General features: G+C 41.1%; 1 protein-coding gene across 5 annotated transcripts in view; it reads right to left on the reverse strand.

Moving 5' to 3' along the window:
• POU6F2 (POU class 6 homeobox 2) overlaps window positions 1-16893 on the reverse strand; it is a 302685-nt gene that overhangs the window by 82734 nt on the left and 203058 nt on the right. For all 5 annotated transcript variants that reach the window (XR_008975165.1, XM_057431526.1, XM_057431525.1 and 2 more), the window contains exon 5: window positions 14435-14739. Coding sequence is in view for 4 of the 5 variants with exons in the window: in XM_057431526.1 (XP_057287509.1) it covers window positions 14435-14739 (305 nt within the window). In the remaining variant the exon portion in view is untranslated. The remainder of the gene's footprint in view (window positions 1-14434; window positions 14740-16893) is intronic.

Genomic DNA, 16893 nt, shown 5'->3' on the forward strand with positions numbered 1-16893 from the left:
ACCTTTGTCAGCTATCCCGTTTTTTCTGTTTTCTTTTTCTGGTTTGGAGTCAAATATTTATTGAGATCATGGAATATCCTTGGGTTTGAGTTTTGCCTAATCCTAGCAGTAAGACTCCTGTGAAGAGATTACAGAAACAAATACAGCATGTCCAGAAAGAATCCACAAGTTTCAGTATCTGTTGCTCAATGAGGGGAGAATCTTATCTGAAAACAAGGTAGGTCTTTTGGACGGTCCTCTGGAAAACAGAGCAGCCTCTGGCTGGCCTCCAGACTTCCAAGTGAGGCTATAACCAGGACTGTGATCTTTTTATGATCTGGAGTAAAGGATATTGTTAACCTAGAGAATCAGATTAAGGCTTTCAAAACCACACACTGAAGATGAGGCCTGCATGTCCTTATTGATTCACAGAGGTAAGTGGAGATGATGTATACAAGTGTTGAAGCATTGAGCATTTTAAAGTCCTGTTTAGGTTGATGCTTGTCTAAGAGTATAATGCCAGAGAGCTGGGAGATGTTTCCACATTTCACTAGATGGTTTGAGGTTTCTCTGGAGGTTTTTCATATAAATGAATGCTGTGCAAGCCATGGTTACCAGGAAATAGGTACGTGGTATCTAGTGCAAAACGGCAGTAATGACTTTTCTCATAAGTAATGGCCCCACCAAATGCATCTCACATGTATATGCTGACACTTCCAACTGCTATCCTCATTTTTATTTTGTGAATAATTGCTCTTTCTCTATGTGACTGCTTCTTTTTTTGCTGATTCCATTCCCCTTTTGACCTGCAGACCCCTCAAATAAATATCCCAAGGATATCCTCTTTGTGTTCCAAAACATAGGGGAGTTTAATGACTTGTGAAAGTGTCTGTTTCAGCCTTTAAATAATTTACATGTTACCGGGTTTTCCTCAGTAAACCGTGGTAATGTCCCTTCTAAAAATAATAGGTAAACCCTTCTTGTAACCTACACTTTATACAGCACTGCAGTTAGAAAACAAAAAAGGAATTATCACCTGCCTTACTGGATCAGTGATCTTTAGGAGGCACAGACATCTCTGTAGAGGAAAAGAATTAGGGTCTTTTGCTAACCAGCAACCTAAAACTTACTCCTGTGCTTCACTCAGATATGTGTGAAAAACAAACAAATATCAAAAGGCAGGCTCCTCACTTGCCCACCTCTCTTAGGTAATTGGGCTGCTCTTGGGACTCGCAAGCAACAGCACACCCCAGGGCAAAGCACGTGTGCATTTGCCTTCGGAAGCCTTTTATTTTGTTTTCACTTGGTCACTTGGGGCCTGGACAGAAACTTCCTATGGGTCAGACCTGGCTCACAGACCATCAGTTGCATGACTTTGATTTAAATGTGCTTTACTTCTAGCTTCCTTCTTGCTGGACCACTCACTGATGGTCTACACACAAGGTTTTGTTCTTTTTCTACTATTTTCCTTAGTGTGCTTTTTACCACTGTAATCCTTAGTATTATTCTACTAGTGTAAATATGAATTGCTTAGAAGACATATAAAGTATTTTTCATAATGATGATATATTAATATGCCTGTCTGCGAAGTTATACATTTAAGAGCTCAGTAACTCATATAAATGCAGGATATTGCATGAAGCTGGCTGGCTTGGTCTGAATTTTGGCATTTGCAAACTGTCAGTTTCCTGGGACATAACCTATAGACACAAGCAAGATTTTTCTAAGAAACCCAGGGGTTGAAATCTGTATTTGTGCTCCTTCGAGGGCTAAGTAATAATTTCTACAGTTCACACCAATGGGAGTGACTTAACCCTTCTGAAAATTAGATCAATGCCTATTCAAGAGACTAGCGTTCGACTTGCACAGCATTATTTAGTTGTAACGTGTCTACACTCCCTTTGTCCAAAGGCTAATAGAATATAATTACAGTAGCCTAGGAAAAATTTGATAATTCAAATTATCAGGCAGCCTCACATTCAAAACTCCCTATTGTCACTCTCCCCAACAGCTCTGTCAGTGACATATTGCTCTATCTCTCACTCATAAGCAAGTGAGATAAAATTATCCTGAGAAGTAAATGCATGAGCAAACAGGAGGTACACATCAACACAAAGGGTGCAATGGCCCACGGTGCGCGTACTAAAGCAAAGGTCTTCACTGCATTACTGTCATAACCGTTGGGTTTAAGTCTTTCACAGATGTCAAAGGACATTTTAAATTAGCTTCAACCATTGCATGATGAGGCTTGATTAAAAGAGATGGTTTCTGCTGGGCCTCGGCATGCTGAGTAGTGCCAAATCTGGGAACAGTGTAACAGAAAGAAAATGGTCAGGATTGGTACTTCATGTCTAGCATGTCCTCATTCTCCTCAACTCTTGATGTAGTCAAATATCTTGATATTCACTTCTGAACAAGATTTAGGCTACAATAACACAACACAAAGGTATATGATAAGCATATTTAACCAGCACAATACTTTCACACAGATTTAAAAGCAGTGCCCCAAGAAGATGCAAACTTTTAACTAAATCAGTCCTCTACAACAAAATGTTACAGTGGAATAATTTCTGTATATACACATAAGCCCTCCATAAATACTTTACTATGCATTTGTTTCATGGCATGGATTTAAGTTTGAGCAGATTCTCTCTCTTTTTGAAAAATTAATGTGAACATTTTAGAAGAAAAGAAAGAGAAAACACACATAAGGACCATTAAAATTCTGACTCTCCAGCCTCAGGAGTTGATCTTCTACACTTGTAGTTAAGTATGTAGCAACTCTCAGCTGTTTTCCATTGCCTACAGATTATTGATGTTGCTACAGGTTAAGACTGAGTTCTAAAGCTGTTTCTCTTACTAGCGAGTGCTTGCTTTTCAACATTTTAAAGTGAAGATACGAGCAAACCTTTGAAAAGTGACTGAATATTTCAATGCCAATATATTTTGCATGTAAAATATAAAAATCTCTGTGTGTTGCGTTTGAAATCTGATAAATATTTATTATCAATGCTGTTTGCTTTTAATCTGTTCAGGATATCATTCCTCCAGCTCTTTAGTACTTAAACAAAAATGGCATTTACATTACAATATTGCTTGCCAACAATCTCATTTTCTGGTTTAGTCAGCAGCCTTCATGCTTGATTAGTCTTTAATTATACAAATACCTACATATTAAAAAAGTTTTCTTTTTTCCATACTTTGAGCATGTAATTATTTTCTCTTGCATGCAATAACCTTTAATTTTAGGATTAAGCAACTGATTCTCTTTAGTATGGATGGATTTTTTCAAGTGTTAAAGCAAATTTGGTTATTGTATTACGAGTAGGAAAATTAACTTTAGGAAAACCTTTCATTAGTGCATTTGACAGCACACTGAGCAGCTGACAGAACTTCAAAATATTCAATATGCTTGAAAACAAAATGGATACCAAGCCTGTGTCCTCTGAAGTCAACAGCAAACTGCTCTGAATTCATCAAGAGAGCGACGGGGGCTACGCATCTTCCTCTTTTCAATATTCCTTGCTTTTGTAGTATTAGTGTTACAGCAGTACCTAGAAGCCCAATGCAAGATCAAGGCCTCACTTGCATTATACCAAAAACCTGTAAAAGTTTGCAGTCTAAAGAGATCAAACAATGGTAGGAGAATCGACAAAAGAACAGAAAGACGAAGTGACATGCCAGACAGTGACAGTGCTGGGACTGTAGTTTGGTGCTCCTGACTCCAACAACCCATTTCCTAGAGCACTTCGCTTCCTGATGCAAATGAACTTTTCAAAGGTGAATTCAGTAAGCAAAGGCATAACTTGATAATGAGATTAGAGCTAAATATGCAGATGGTATGTGGCAGTAGCGCTCCCTCCCCTCCCTTCCCTGCAGTCTTCACTCATGAGAGCATGGACTGCCAAGTTTGGGTCTACAGGACTGACATATGTTATCTCTACACTTGCTTGTACATTTGAAGTACCAGTGATTTCCCCCTAGACATACTCTTTGAATGTCTATGGGGAAAACATCAAGGAATTTTAGAATGGCTTGGTTTTCTCAAGTTTTGTTTATTTTTATATTTGTTTTACACGAACTGAAAATTCTGTCAGACATATTTTGATTGCATGGAGAACATGTTTCATAGTCAGAAGACAGTTAAAAAAAAAACAAGGAAGCTGTAATTCTATAAAGTTGGGGAGGGAGAAGAGGGGGAAACCTTCCTAATGGCATAATAAGCTTGCTCCTGTCTGACTTGAGAGCTATGAGAAACCTCCTGCCAACTTCCCTAGTAGTACTGTTAAGTCTCATTATAAAGTGAAAAGTTGCAGACAGAGGTAGGATGGAAACGCACACAGCATCTCATTCTAGAGTGGTGATCAGTGATACAAGTTCAGCCTTTCACAATGCCAATCTCATTTTGTGTCTCTCTCTCCCAGTGGAAAAGGTCAGTAGGAATAAAGGCACTGTGAATAACAAAGACATTGTTTTTCTCCCCTCTCCTCCTCACAACATTTTCCTTTTCCTGCCTCAAATCAAGCCCTGTCCTTGAGGAATTTTATACTGATGGAAGCTGCACCCTCAGATGAATCCTGGGAATGAGACTGCTCCTTCCTGGACCTTGATCCCAGTACATCCTTAATCCTCACCATCTGCCCCACAGCCCATAGAGCACCCACACTGGCAGTTCTGCTTGGCTCTCTGCAAGGTGTCAACCATCTCCTGGGAAATGTCAAGAGGAGATCAGCCCTCTACTACCTCCTGTCCTGTTCCAGATGGAGCCACCAGTTCAACAAGCACAGCACTGCCCAAAATGAGAAGAGAGGAAGAAGAGACAGAGACAGCAGCACTTCAGCTGAGGTTACTTATCCAGCAGGTTGAAAATAGGATTATAAGGTTACTAAGGTGAAAATCACAAGAACATTAGCAACTAGCAATTTTAATATCACTTGCTATCACATTCATTCAGAATAAGCTTCTGATATCAGTTTACTGGCCATCCCTACAACAAAGTACTGCTCTGTGCTTTGACTGGGCCCATATTTTAGGGTTTTCTTTCTAGCACCTGCATTTTTGCTAAGAGACGAGGATCCTCCAGGTCTGACTGCTTCCCTGGTGCTTGCTGCAAGCATGGAAATATTTCTTAACAGGTACACAAAGGTACTGCAGCAGCTACTGATGCTTTGAAGGTTCTCACCTCCTTTAAGAACCAAACTGTACCATCATCATTCCTTTAAGTCCAAGGATAATTCTAGCAACATAGGATATGCTTTTTTCATACATCAGTTTTTCTCTTCTCAAAACTCAGCTTTGCCTTCCAATCTCTTCTAGAGAACAGGCTGGTTCTCCAACTGGAATCCTCACAGGATATTTGGTCATGTCTAAGCTATAAGTCAAATTCTTGTCCTAATTTAAGATGTAATTTAATGTAATTACTGTCCTAATTGATGTAATTCCTGACAAAGATGTAATTCCTGACCTAATCTAAAATGTAATCTTGTCCCAATTTAAGATTTAATTTCTGTTGAAAATGCAGATGAAATATGGAATATTGAAATGCTTCAGCAAACAAAAACTTGCATGTGAAAATGATGAAGTATTTCAGCAGATTTCACATCATCACCACGAATAAAGCTGTTTTGATTTCTTTTGTTAATTCACTATGTTTTAGGCAATTTAATGTAATAAACTGTTGATATACAACTGAAGCTGATTTTAAACAAAAGCCATCTTCAGTTCTTTCCATTTCCCAGGCCTAAAATAGAAAATAAAAATGGAACTTTGGGCAGGGGAGAACCCAACTTTATGGAGTTACATCATTGTTGGAGAGGAAAAATCACTTAGAAAATTCCTGATCAGTTTAAGGTACTATAGTATCAAAATAAAAATTGGGTGTACTTCAAGGGTAAGACAATTTCTGAGGCTGAACGTGTTCATCTGTTTTCTTCTTCTCTTTCATTTACTTCATCTCCTTTCCCAGCTGGTGGCAAATACTTTCATTTCTTGACTCTGTCCTGGATCAGGAGCAAAAAGTGCAGTGGTGCTACAAGACATGTTGTCCTGAAAGTCATTCAAACCTTGCTGGTCAAACTACTAGTAGGAAGCCTGCAGAAGACGTCTTTATGGTGGGACCCCTGAGGACCCACAACCTATCTCCTTCCAACATGTCTTCTACCAGTGACTTTTAGTTGTTTTTTAAAACTGTTATAGCAGAATGTACTATATTATAATACACAATGTATAAATTATTTTTAGGATCATCACATCCGTAAGATGTCAAGTCTGTTATTTCCTACCTACTGGACATGCCTTCTCATGTGCTGCAATGTACCCACTGGCTTAACTGATCCTCATTTCCTCATATCCTAACCCACTAGGAGCTCTTAGAAATACACATTTTCTGACTTGCACCTGAAGTGGTAACCTCTGGCTTTTTAATTTTCCATTTTCCACATAATTAATTGTTGGTTACTTTAAACAAAGCAGAAGGTTGCTGGAGAAAGGGGAAAAAACAAAACAAGAAGGATATGGAAAGCTCATGTATCCAGTGCCACCCCCTTGAATAAAAGGATGTATTTTTTTTCCTTTTCCCTAATTTGTTTCTAGTTGCAGCACTAAGGTCAAAATAAGCCAAGAGAATGAATGGGATAAACGTCCTGATGGGCTGCCCGAAGCTGCCTGGTGTTACGGATCAGCGTAAAACCAGCTCTCTTTCCTCTGCCTGGGCCGATGTAACTCACTGGAGTGGCAAATTACATCAGACCTACAGCTGTAACCCGACATTATGATTAATTTGATCAGTAATTTCTCCTGTTTTTCATTTTAATCGGTGTGACTATTCTGCTGTGGCAGGTCTTTCAGATCTAATTAAGATAAATTTCAGAGTAAAAGACTTGGCAGAATTTTCGAGTCAAATCCGAGCGTCAAGTGTGAAGACCTGCAGCACCAGTCAATCAATTTCCAGTAAAGACGGCAGGCTGTAACTCAGCAATCAACCCATTAACACTTAAGCAAATTTCATAATCTCCAGGCCTGTGCTTAGTCACTCTCTCAAAACAGTCTGGCTATCAATAAAAAAGAGAAAGTAGTAGTATTTTTTAAACACCTGCCCTAAACTGCAGCTGCTAAAACCACCCCGAGAGTCCACAAGTGGACACCCGGATAGATCTCAGCAATACGGCTGAAAAAGGCTTAATTTGAAACTTTAAAACACAGGCTGGAATGGCCTTTTTTTCCTCCCCTTTTTTCTCTTTTCCTTTTGAGGCAGTACCTAGAAGCTGATCAGCCTATTTGTACAAGGAGCCTATAATAACATCACATCAGGGCTATACCCTTCCATAATATAGCTCCTCAATCAGTGAGCCCACTAGGTTCTTTGGGTTCACTTGGTCCACTTGCTTGCAAACAGAATTTCTTTGTCTCACAGAATTAGAAACCTGTGGTGACTTGCATTTTTTTTTGGCTTTATTACAAAGGTGTGAGTGGTATGAAAAACAGGGAAAAATAAAGTCATGCTTTGGCAGATTTTTTTACCCCTATTTTTTAGAAATATGAGGGAAAATAAGAGGAATAAATGCTAGCAAAACAGATCCATTGGCTTTTAAACAGTGTCTGAGGGGCTGTGTCAATTTTTCCTGTTCCTAAGATCCCCAAGGGTCCTCCTCTCTGCCTGGAGAGGCTCTGGAAATAAAAGATCTTATGGGATATGGATCCTTTTCCAAATTTATCCTGGGAGGATATTATTTATTTATTTCCCCATTTATTAAATACTTAGGTTGCTTTAGGGAGTTTATTAAATGCTCCCATTTCAGAACCCAGAGCTTGCTGGGCAAACAGCTTCACTTTCCTCTTCTTCAGAGAATTCTCTAGCAAATGGTTTCCTATATTAGCCTCAGCTTCTGCCCCTTGGGTGCTAATAATTCCAGTTGTTTTGCTGGAAGATTAATTTCCTTTGCTTTAAATGTGAGTCAGACACCAGTACTCCTTGTGCTTCTGAAAATAGCAACACCTGCAGAGTATATCTGGATGGGCCAGGCAGACAGTGCTCCAACTGAGAGAAGGTTTCCTCAGGGAATGAAGAGACTAGCTTATAAAGTCTTTTTGAGAACCCTTAAACATCTCTTTGCTTTGTTTAAATGCAGTATTCAACAGCTTTACAGTGTGATGTCCCAATGCCTCAACCCCCCCCCAAAAAACAGTGAGCTTCTGGAAGAAGAAAGACATCTGAGGACATCTGAAACTCTACTTGGTCCTGTGGATGGATGCAGTCCTACACCTCACTGAAACTTGCCTTTCTGTGGAAATGATGCCTATGCCTACCCAGGTACACATGAAGAGTGGAAGTCCTCAAATAAGCCAAGCCAGGAAACCAGCTGGCATTTCTCTTCACTGTGTACCTGGACCAGGTAGCATGGTACAGCCCAGTGCAGAGATACCCAGGTGCCCATCTACGACAAATTGCTACGCTGCCACATCACAGTGGCCTAACTGGTGGCAGACCCAGAAGGGGTGAGAGAATAAGGGAGGCACTGGATGCACTGAAACTCAAAGCCAATAATTTCTCAAGCAGGGTTCAAGCTGGTGAACAGTAATGCTTGTGTGGTTCACAGAACTACCACACTGGCAAAAGTAGCACAAACACGAGAGGAGAGGAATCACAACAGCATCTGCAGTGGCTAATAGGCACTTGTGTGTGTGGTATATCAGTATGACCTTGACTTTCTAGGCAGTGGAAATTTTTACACAAGTATCTGCCTCTTCCACTCATGAAATCACCTTTATCAACCCACAAAAATCATTAAAATGCCGTAAGGCTACTCAGAAATCCAAAACTGTCCACAGAAAAAGATGTTTAAATCTGTCTGAAATGAGCAGGGGATGAAATATGCAAAATACTCTCAAGAGTTCACCAAGCTCAACTCACTTCAGCTGACTGCAGGGGAGTTTCCATGCCATTAGTTTAGAACTGATACCTAGGTCTTGCCCGTACCTCCTGGAAACCCACCTAAGACCAGCACTTCAACAGGCTCCCACTCAGCAGGTGGTGGGCATGAATAAATGTCCACTGTACATGTCTGTATCACTTGTTGCCTTGCGATGTGCAAATATCTTAATCCCTGTTGATAGCAAAAAATAGGAAATTCTGGAAAATGGATCCAAAGCACAGCATTTTTTCACCATTTATAAAAGATTTCTTTGTCAAACATTACCAAGTAACTTGGGAATTGATTCAGACAGTCAGACATTGCACAGTGTTATATACAGGAAGAAGGCTGGATGATTTTAGCAAAACAAGAATCCTCCTCACTGGTACTTCTGGTGTCAAAGTCTTGATCAAGTTTTTTTGATCTCATGATTCAGTAAGCACGAGAAAAGTACAGCAGGTCTTGGCTGTGAACACAGACATAAAGACAGCCCGTGACTGTAGTCCTTGCAAGCTTATCCCAGATGCCTTTCTCAAACCGACAGAGACTTGGTTGTTTCTTCTGTATCTTAAATATATGTAAATTTATCAAAGGGTCAGTAAACACTGAGATGTCTGTAAGGTAGAATTTTCCTTAATGAGAAGCTAACCAGTGAATGAGGTGGGGGGGAAGGGAAAGGGTGGTTTTGGTTTTGTGACTTTGTGACTGTTGGAGCCTCAGGCATCTGTGTACACATTCTCCCTCATTTACAGCTGAGTGTTTCAGCCTTTCTGCTTTTCTTTTCTCCTTTGTTATAAAAGTGTTGAGGTTCCATATACATTATTTAAGATTAGTATGAAAAATTAATCTGAAGGAGGCTCTGGTTTTGCTATCCTGGAGTTTGCTATTACTTGGAAGATTTTTCTGCTGTTGTCATCTCCTCACTTCCCTTCTTCCCTCCTTTTATTATTATTTTTTTCTCTTCATCATCTTCCGCCAGCTGCAGTTACTGTAGGCAGGCTTCTGTGACAAAAAGGCGCTTTAGGAAAGAGTTCTGAAAGCGGCCAGAATAATTTTACAGTGGGGCAATCCCTGGGGGATTTCCTGTTTGTCTATTCGCACATGAACAGAACAGCAAAAATCATTGGGAATTCTTCTATACCTATAGTGTAGCTCTCCCTTTATAGATCTGGCTGTGGGTACATTCTTCTCAATCATACGGCTGAAAAGTACAGTGAGTGCCAGCACCAGAAGCTAACCTCTATTTGGAGCCAGTTAAATACATGCTGCTGATAAAAAGCACCTTATTCTGGTAGTCAAGCAGAATAATTGGCTACTTAGTACTTGGCTAATCTGATTTTATACAGCATATAATCATGATATTATAGCTCCAGAAATTTAATTGGATGGAAACTCCATAAGTGGTGGTAACCATGCTTTGAAGTTGCAACATGCTGACCATTCAAGAACCCATACAGTTTGCCATGTAATAACATTAAACATTCAAAGGAGAAGTGGATTTTCCTAGAAGTAAAGGGTTTAAAGTGCCCAGTTTACAACATGCCTTTCACTTCGGGATTCCTTTGTCTCAGTCCATTGACACAATGGAAGTAAAAATCAGACTGCGATTATCTGTATGAGGAATGTCACCATTCTAAAATGAAGGGATGAAATATCATCATCCACCTGACCCAGCACCTCCTGAAACAGAGCTCTGCTTTGGAAAATTCTCCTCTGGCTTGTCACCTTCTGCAGGTCAGCAATGCCCCTGGTTCTGCAGAGGTTTGCTTTTACCAGTGTAAATCTGGAGCACCATTACTAACGTGAGCACAGAATCCAGGCCCTAGAACCTAAAGTGAAGCTTTTCGTCTTTCTCTGCAACCATTAAAAGACTTCCTAAACATAATAGTTTTGTAGCTACAATCCAGCCCACTGAACTGAGTAAAGCATAGGGATAAAATTAGAGCAGAGTATTGCAGAACAATCCGTCATGAATCATTCTGAGACTTTTAGCTGGTGTATGCTGCACAGGTATTATTAATTCCTGATCAGCCAGCACAAGTACCTCACCCAGGTAGACCTAAGCAAGTCGCTTTCATTTAATTTGCCTTCTGAAGGACATGACAGCATCTGTACATTTTCAGATGTAATTGCTGTTATCCTTCAGAGTTTTTTGAAACAAACACAATCATCCTCCTGAATTACTGACTTTCCATGACAATTTTTTGAGGTTGCATTGTTCTAAACTAATATCTTTCAGACAGATCCTGAATAATGTAAGAGGATAAAGCCCACATGAAAAAATCAAGAATTCAGAAATGAAATTTAAGCTGTCAAACTTTAACTTAGTTGATCTTTATTCCCTTAATATTCTTCAAACAAAACCCATTTCATTCTAGTTCATAAAGCACATTACCTTAGAGGCCATAATATTGCTGAATTTTGTTCTAGGTCGATTTTTAAGTCAAAGCATTAGACATTTAAAAACTCCACATTTAAAGCAGCTATTATAGACTGGCTCTATGACCTGCTGCCAAATGTGTGCTCCCCCCTTTTCTTAGTGTTTTAGTTTTTATATTTGTGTGTAGAAAAAAACCAATTTCAGATCCAGTCTTGAGACCAGATGTATGGGGGTAAAACAGCTTTCCTCTGCAGGATTTACAATGGAAAGACAAATTTCATAGAACAGATCTTACCCCTGCTCTGCTTTAGTAAAGTACCTGAACACATCCTTCAACCATATATAAAGTGCAACAGCAGTTCCTTTGAAAATATTTCGGAGTCTCACTGGTTTGCATATAAAGAATCTCACCATTCTCTGCAATATGACAGACCATGTTTCAAGTTCTTAAGTATTTCTTTGGGAAGCTTCAGAAGTGTTATACTTGCTGTAGAAATACTGCAGAAAAGGCTATGAGGCCAAACTAATGGCCCTCCACACACTGCCAAGGTGAGGCCTGAAACACCATGTTAAATTGTGGCTTCTCTTCTGGATGTCAGCACACGGTGCCTTTGTATCTGTCAACAAACTTTGGGGCTTCATAGAATCATAGAATAGTTAGGGTTGGAAAGGGCCTTAAGATCATCAAGTTCCAACCCCCCCACCATGGGCAGGGACACCTCCCACTAAACCATGTCACTAAAGGTTCTGGCATGGCTATTCATGGCTATTTAAATGGTGAGGATCAGAGAGGAAAGAATGTTAAAAATACTTATCCTCCAATTTCTTAGTAACTCTTTAATACTGAGCCAGAGCTGACAGCTAATGACTTCTAAATCCCTAACGGTTGCTCTGAAAGTGTCCCAGTCACGCAGCTGACTTAGCAGTACTGCTGAGCTCAGCCCAGGGGAAATGCCAGACATCTCGTGCTTGTGTCTTTCATTAAACGTAATCCCAGCTCCTAAGAGGTTTCACAGAATCCCATCCTGGTTTGGGTTGGAAGTGACCTTAAAGCTCATCCAGTTCCAAGCCCCTGCCACAGGCAGGGACACCTTCCACTAGAGCAGGTTGCTTCAAGCCCCATCCAACCTGGCCTTGAACACTGCCAGGGATGGGACAGCCACAGCTTCTCTGGGCACCCTGTGCCAGCGCCTCAGCACCCTCACAGGGAAGAACTTCTGCCTAATGTCTAAGGAGATGCTCTCCTGCTGACCCGTGATCCCTCTCCAGGCTCTGGGCATCTATTTCCGGCATTGGCATCAAACTGGTAGGAGTGGGATGGATTGAGAATCCCCTTCCCCTAGCAACTTTAGTTTAAAGCCCTCTTCAGCAGGTTGGCAAGCCTATGACAGAAGATGCTCTTCCCTTTTTCTGACACGGGAATAGTGTTTGAACTAAAACCACCTCCGAGTACTTGGTTCCCTCCTTCCATTTCTGTTGAGTCTACCACATCCAGACCACCCTCAGAAGGGAAGCTGCAGGACAAGCGTGCTGAAGAGAAAGATGTGCCAAGGTATGTCCATGAAAACTGACACTGGCACCTCCCATGCAAGGAAATACTGGTTTTACTTACTTTTATTGTACTTCTGCAAGTGAGGTGTGACCCTGGAGAGCGAACAGTAGAAAGTGCTTCTACTGGCCTGTACCTGTACGTCACAGATGAGACTAGAAGTACTCAGGTTCAGTTGAGATTTACATTAGGGTCAGAGGGCACATGAGAGCTAAGGCTTCAGATTCAGTGTTAGTACACCCCTCTTGAGGTATGTGGACTGACGTAATCCCTCTTTCTTCCTACCCCAACCCTAATTTATATGTGCATTTGCTTTGTTTGGAAAACGGAATGCCTTTTGAAGCATAATATACAGCAGGCAGTTTCAGCAACATATAGCGTACACAGTTAGCATGCATGCATACATCACAGATGCACCAAGACAATAAAATCTAACAGAAGCTCCTCTGGAAATATTCCTGTCTCTGTATGTCAATAATCTGCATACTAAAGAGTCCCAAAGCACTCACTAGCATGACAGACTGGGCATTAAGTGGTGCCCAAGTAGCCCTTCAGACAATACACAGAAGAAGCTCTAGAAACATTATGCTCTACTGTAAGAAAAAGCTCAGAAAGCAAGGACACATCTCTTGTGGACTCTTAAGTCTATTATCTAAACCACTAAAAAATCAGATTTGATGCAATTTAGTTGAAGCTTAAATTAATGCAGGCTTAACTGACCACACGGCAAACACAGCTTCTTGTAAACCAATTCCCTTAATTGTCTGAAAAAGGATTTTTTAATTATTAAGCTAATGTAGTTTAATTTCTGCAGGAAATGGAGCCAGACCATCAGTATGCAGAAAACCTTTAAAGTCGGTCTTAAAATTTAGAGAATAAAGCGAATAGAGACTTTGCTGATTTCTAAGTGCAGTTGAACACCAAAGTATTAGAAATTAGGAGCACTGGATCAGAGTTCTCCTCTTCCTGCGCAGGAATTCTAAGACAGGCAGAGCCCAGCATAAGGGTGGGTGCCACAGCTGTAGGTCTATTAACAGACATCCCTATCATTAAAGTGAGAGTGGAGAAAAGGCATTAACTGCATTCGTAGCTTTGGAGTCTATACTGAGACTCTTCACAAAAGTACTTGATTCTTAGCAGGATAAACATTTGGATTGTGAGGAAGAGCAAGGATAACCCATCCATCCCTTGCACACGACCATCATCAGAAGATCTATGTTTTCTTGGTAACAGTCGGGATTATCTACCAATGAACAGCTAACTTTGCTGTCCTTGTAAGTTACCATAAAGGGTGACTGCTGGGCAAACACCATTTGAGAAGGTCACATGCTGGCAAAAATCAGATAGTTTTCTATGGGGCTTATGATATGGACTTCAAGGGCAAAAGATGTTTACTCTTCAGAAAGCAGCAGACTAGGACCATCATTAATTATGCTCTTCTGGTTTATCAGGTCTTTTAGCTGTTCTACTCTGCATATCTGTAAGGATTAACTAAGACGAGGCGGAATTTCTCAGCATGTATGGTCAGAAAGCATAACCTTCACTTGACTTCCCCTTGCACTGGAGGGAGAGCGTGCATTTTCTGTTAGACTTAGAGGTTTGTACACAGCGTCCTACCTGCAATGGATTTGGTGAAGTAAGAGGAGACGGAAGGCCATGCCCTGGTGACTGGCTGGGTTTCTGAGGGGAGCTGGAGGACTGTGAGGCCAGAGGCGGCTGGCTCTGGCTCTGGGACTGGGTTTGGTTTTGCTGCGGTGGTGCTGACGGCTGTGGCTGTGGCTGCTGGGTCTGCTGGGGTGGCTGTGGAGTCTGTGCCTGCTGACCTTGCTGCTGCTGCTGCTGGCTTTGCTGCTGCTGCTGTTGGTGCTGGAGCTGCTGAAGATGCTGAAGCTGTTGAATCTGGGAATTCAGGGATGAGGTAGCTGTGAATCAAAGAAAGGAAAGAGAGTTATGTAGGTTTCAGTAATACTGTGGTAAGGATAACGCTAGATTAAATTCTGTTTCTGTTACATTGTGGGAGACTGCCCACTGAGGTCAGCTGGCCTCAGACTTCAGGCTGTTGCAGGAAACACATTCCTAACAATAATAGCCTGTAATTCTGCCAGTGCAGTCCTGTGGTGAGAGTAGGACTTCATTGGAGGCAAGGAAGGCAAACCTTGGAAAGGCTACAGCTCTGCCCACAGGATGGGTGCCAGCGCTGACCAGCAGCCTGTGCTCAGACAGTTTACCAGTGAAGCCAATGAGAATTTTGCATGCCTAGAGAAGAGGCAAACAGGATGTCATGGCACAGAGCATAGCAAGAACTCGTAACATGAACTGTGTGCTGTTAAATAAAGGAGGAGAAAACCAGAGTTGTAAAATAAAGGATGCTCTGAAAAGAGCTTTGTCATGTCTTTATACAGCAGGTGTCAGGAAATAAAACATTCATCTGTGAAATTCCTTGTGCAATGCATAGGTAACAAAAATACCCAATAAAATGTGTGTGTGTCTGAAATTGGAACTGTTCTGCATCATTGACATCTAAAAGCTATAAAGTACTCTTGTGAAATAGGGTAGGCATCCTCTGCACTTGCACTGCTCACTTACATCTGTTAGTAAAGGTCTGTTGTGCTTTGCTAGCATGTGCTCCAAAGCTGAAGGTTGGAAATTGGTAGACCACATCAACCTACTAGCACAGAAGAGGAAGCTTTATTTCCCAGAGACACTCTCAAACTGACTAGGGCATTCATTAAGTTCAGGAAGGCAGGAAGGGTGCCACAGGGATGTCAGTAAGGAAGAACAGCTTTAAGCAGCAACCAGAACATCACAGGAATCTGACGCTTTCTGGGGTAATGCCCTGAATAAGTCACAGGGGTCTCCGGCCTTACCCACTGTAATCAGCATCTTGGGGGCTGTGATAGATGGCTGTAAGATCCCAAAAGGAACAACTTACAAGGTCATTGCACTATTCTGCACTCTGTATACTGCTTTGCCAACACTACGCTGTATTCTAATTTCTATCAGCAGAAGGCAAAGTAACCTGGGAATGAACCAAATTTATTACTTCTAAAGTGCCATTCAGATTTCATGGCCAGAACCTCTGCTCACCAAGTTATTTGCGGATTGGCAGATAAAGCCAAGCCATCTCCACTTTTTTTTCCATGCCAACTGCCCTATTTTAGCTTTCTAGATGTCCATGCCCTGGGAATGAACTTGAGGTCTTGGTACAACTGATGAAATCAATGAGCCATAAACTGGAATAAGCAAAACAAAAAAGAAAATGGAGAAAGATGAGGCAGAATGGATAAGCCAGAAAAGGCTGTATGAAGGAAAAACAAAAGGCTTGGTAGGAAGAGCTGTTGGTCATCCATTCTTATACTCACAACTGCTCTAAATTTTCTCTCACCAGAGGCAGGAATCATACCACAGATGTGCCTTTATTAGAATTATAGTCATGTGTATGTGACTTCAGCAAAGGACCTGAAAAATGCAGGGAAGGAGGACTGGTAACACCAGTATATTCCATCAATAAGGTTACTGTGGAAGTTTTGTGTTTCAACACAAAACAGTAACCATCAGATTAAAAACACATATGGTATCCCATGCAAAAGAAATCAGCCTGGAGAAATAAGGGTACACTCCCATCAATCCCACAATCAGGACTCATACCTAAATACCCCAGAGTCAAAGGTAAATGCAAATATAATCTAAGGAATATGAGAACTAAGAATAGAGAAGGTTAGTATACAAAAAAGCAACTGCATAGACAAATATTTACCATAGCAGGAAGCAACTCAGAGGGCAAGCAATGACATTCACCAGTTCTACCTGTAGGTATGTACACAGATGTTGTGTTTTAAGCCCAGCCAGCAACCCAGAACCACGCTCACTAACCCCCTGTTTTCTCCCCCACTGCTGGAGGGATGGGGAGGAGAATCAAAAGAATGTAACTCCCACAGGTTGAGATCAGAACAGTCCAGTAACTAAGGTATAACACAAACCACTGCTGCCGCCACCAATAATAATAATGATAAGGGAAATAACAAGGGAAAAGAATACAACACCTCACCACCCGCCGACTGATACCCAGCCCTACC

Source organism: Pezoporus wallicus, unplaced genomic scaffold, assembly GCF_028554395.1.
Source record: "Pezoporus wallicus isolate ANWC-B61680 ecotype Strahan unplaced genomic scaffold, APGP_CSIRO_Pwel_v1 scaffold_11491, whole genome shotgun sequence".
NCBI classification, from domain to species: Eukaryota; Metazoa; Chordata; class Aves; order Psittaciformes; family Psittacidae; genus Pezoporus; species Pezoporus wallicus.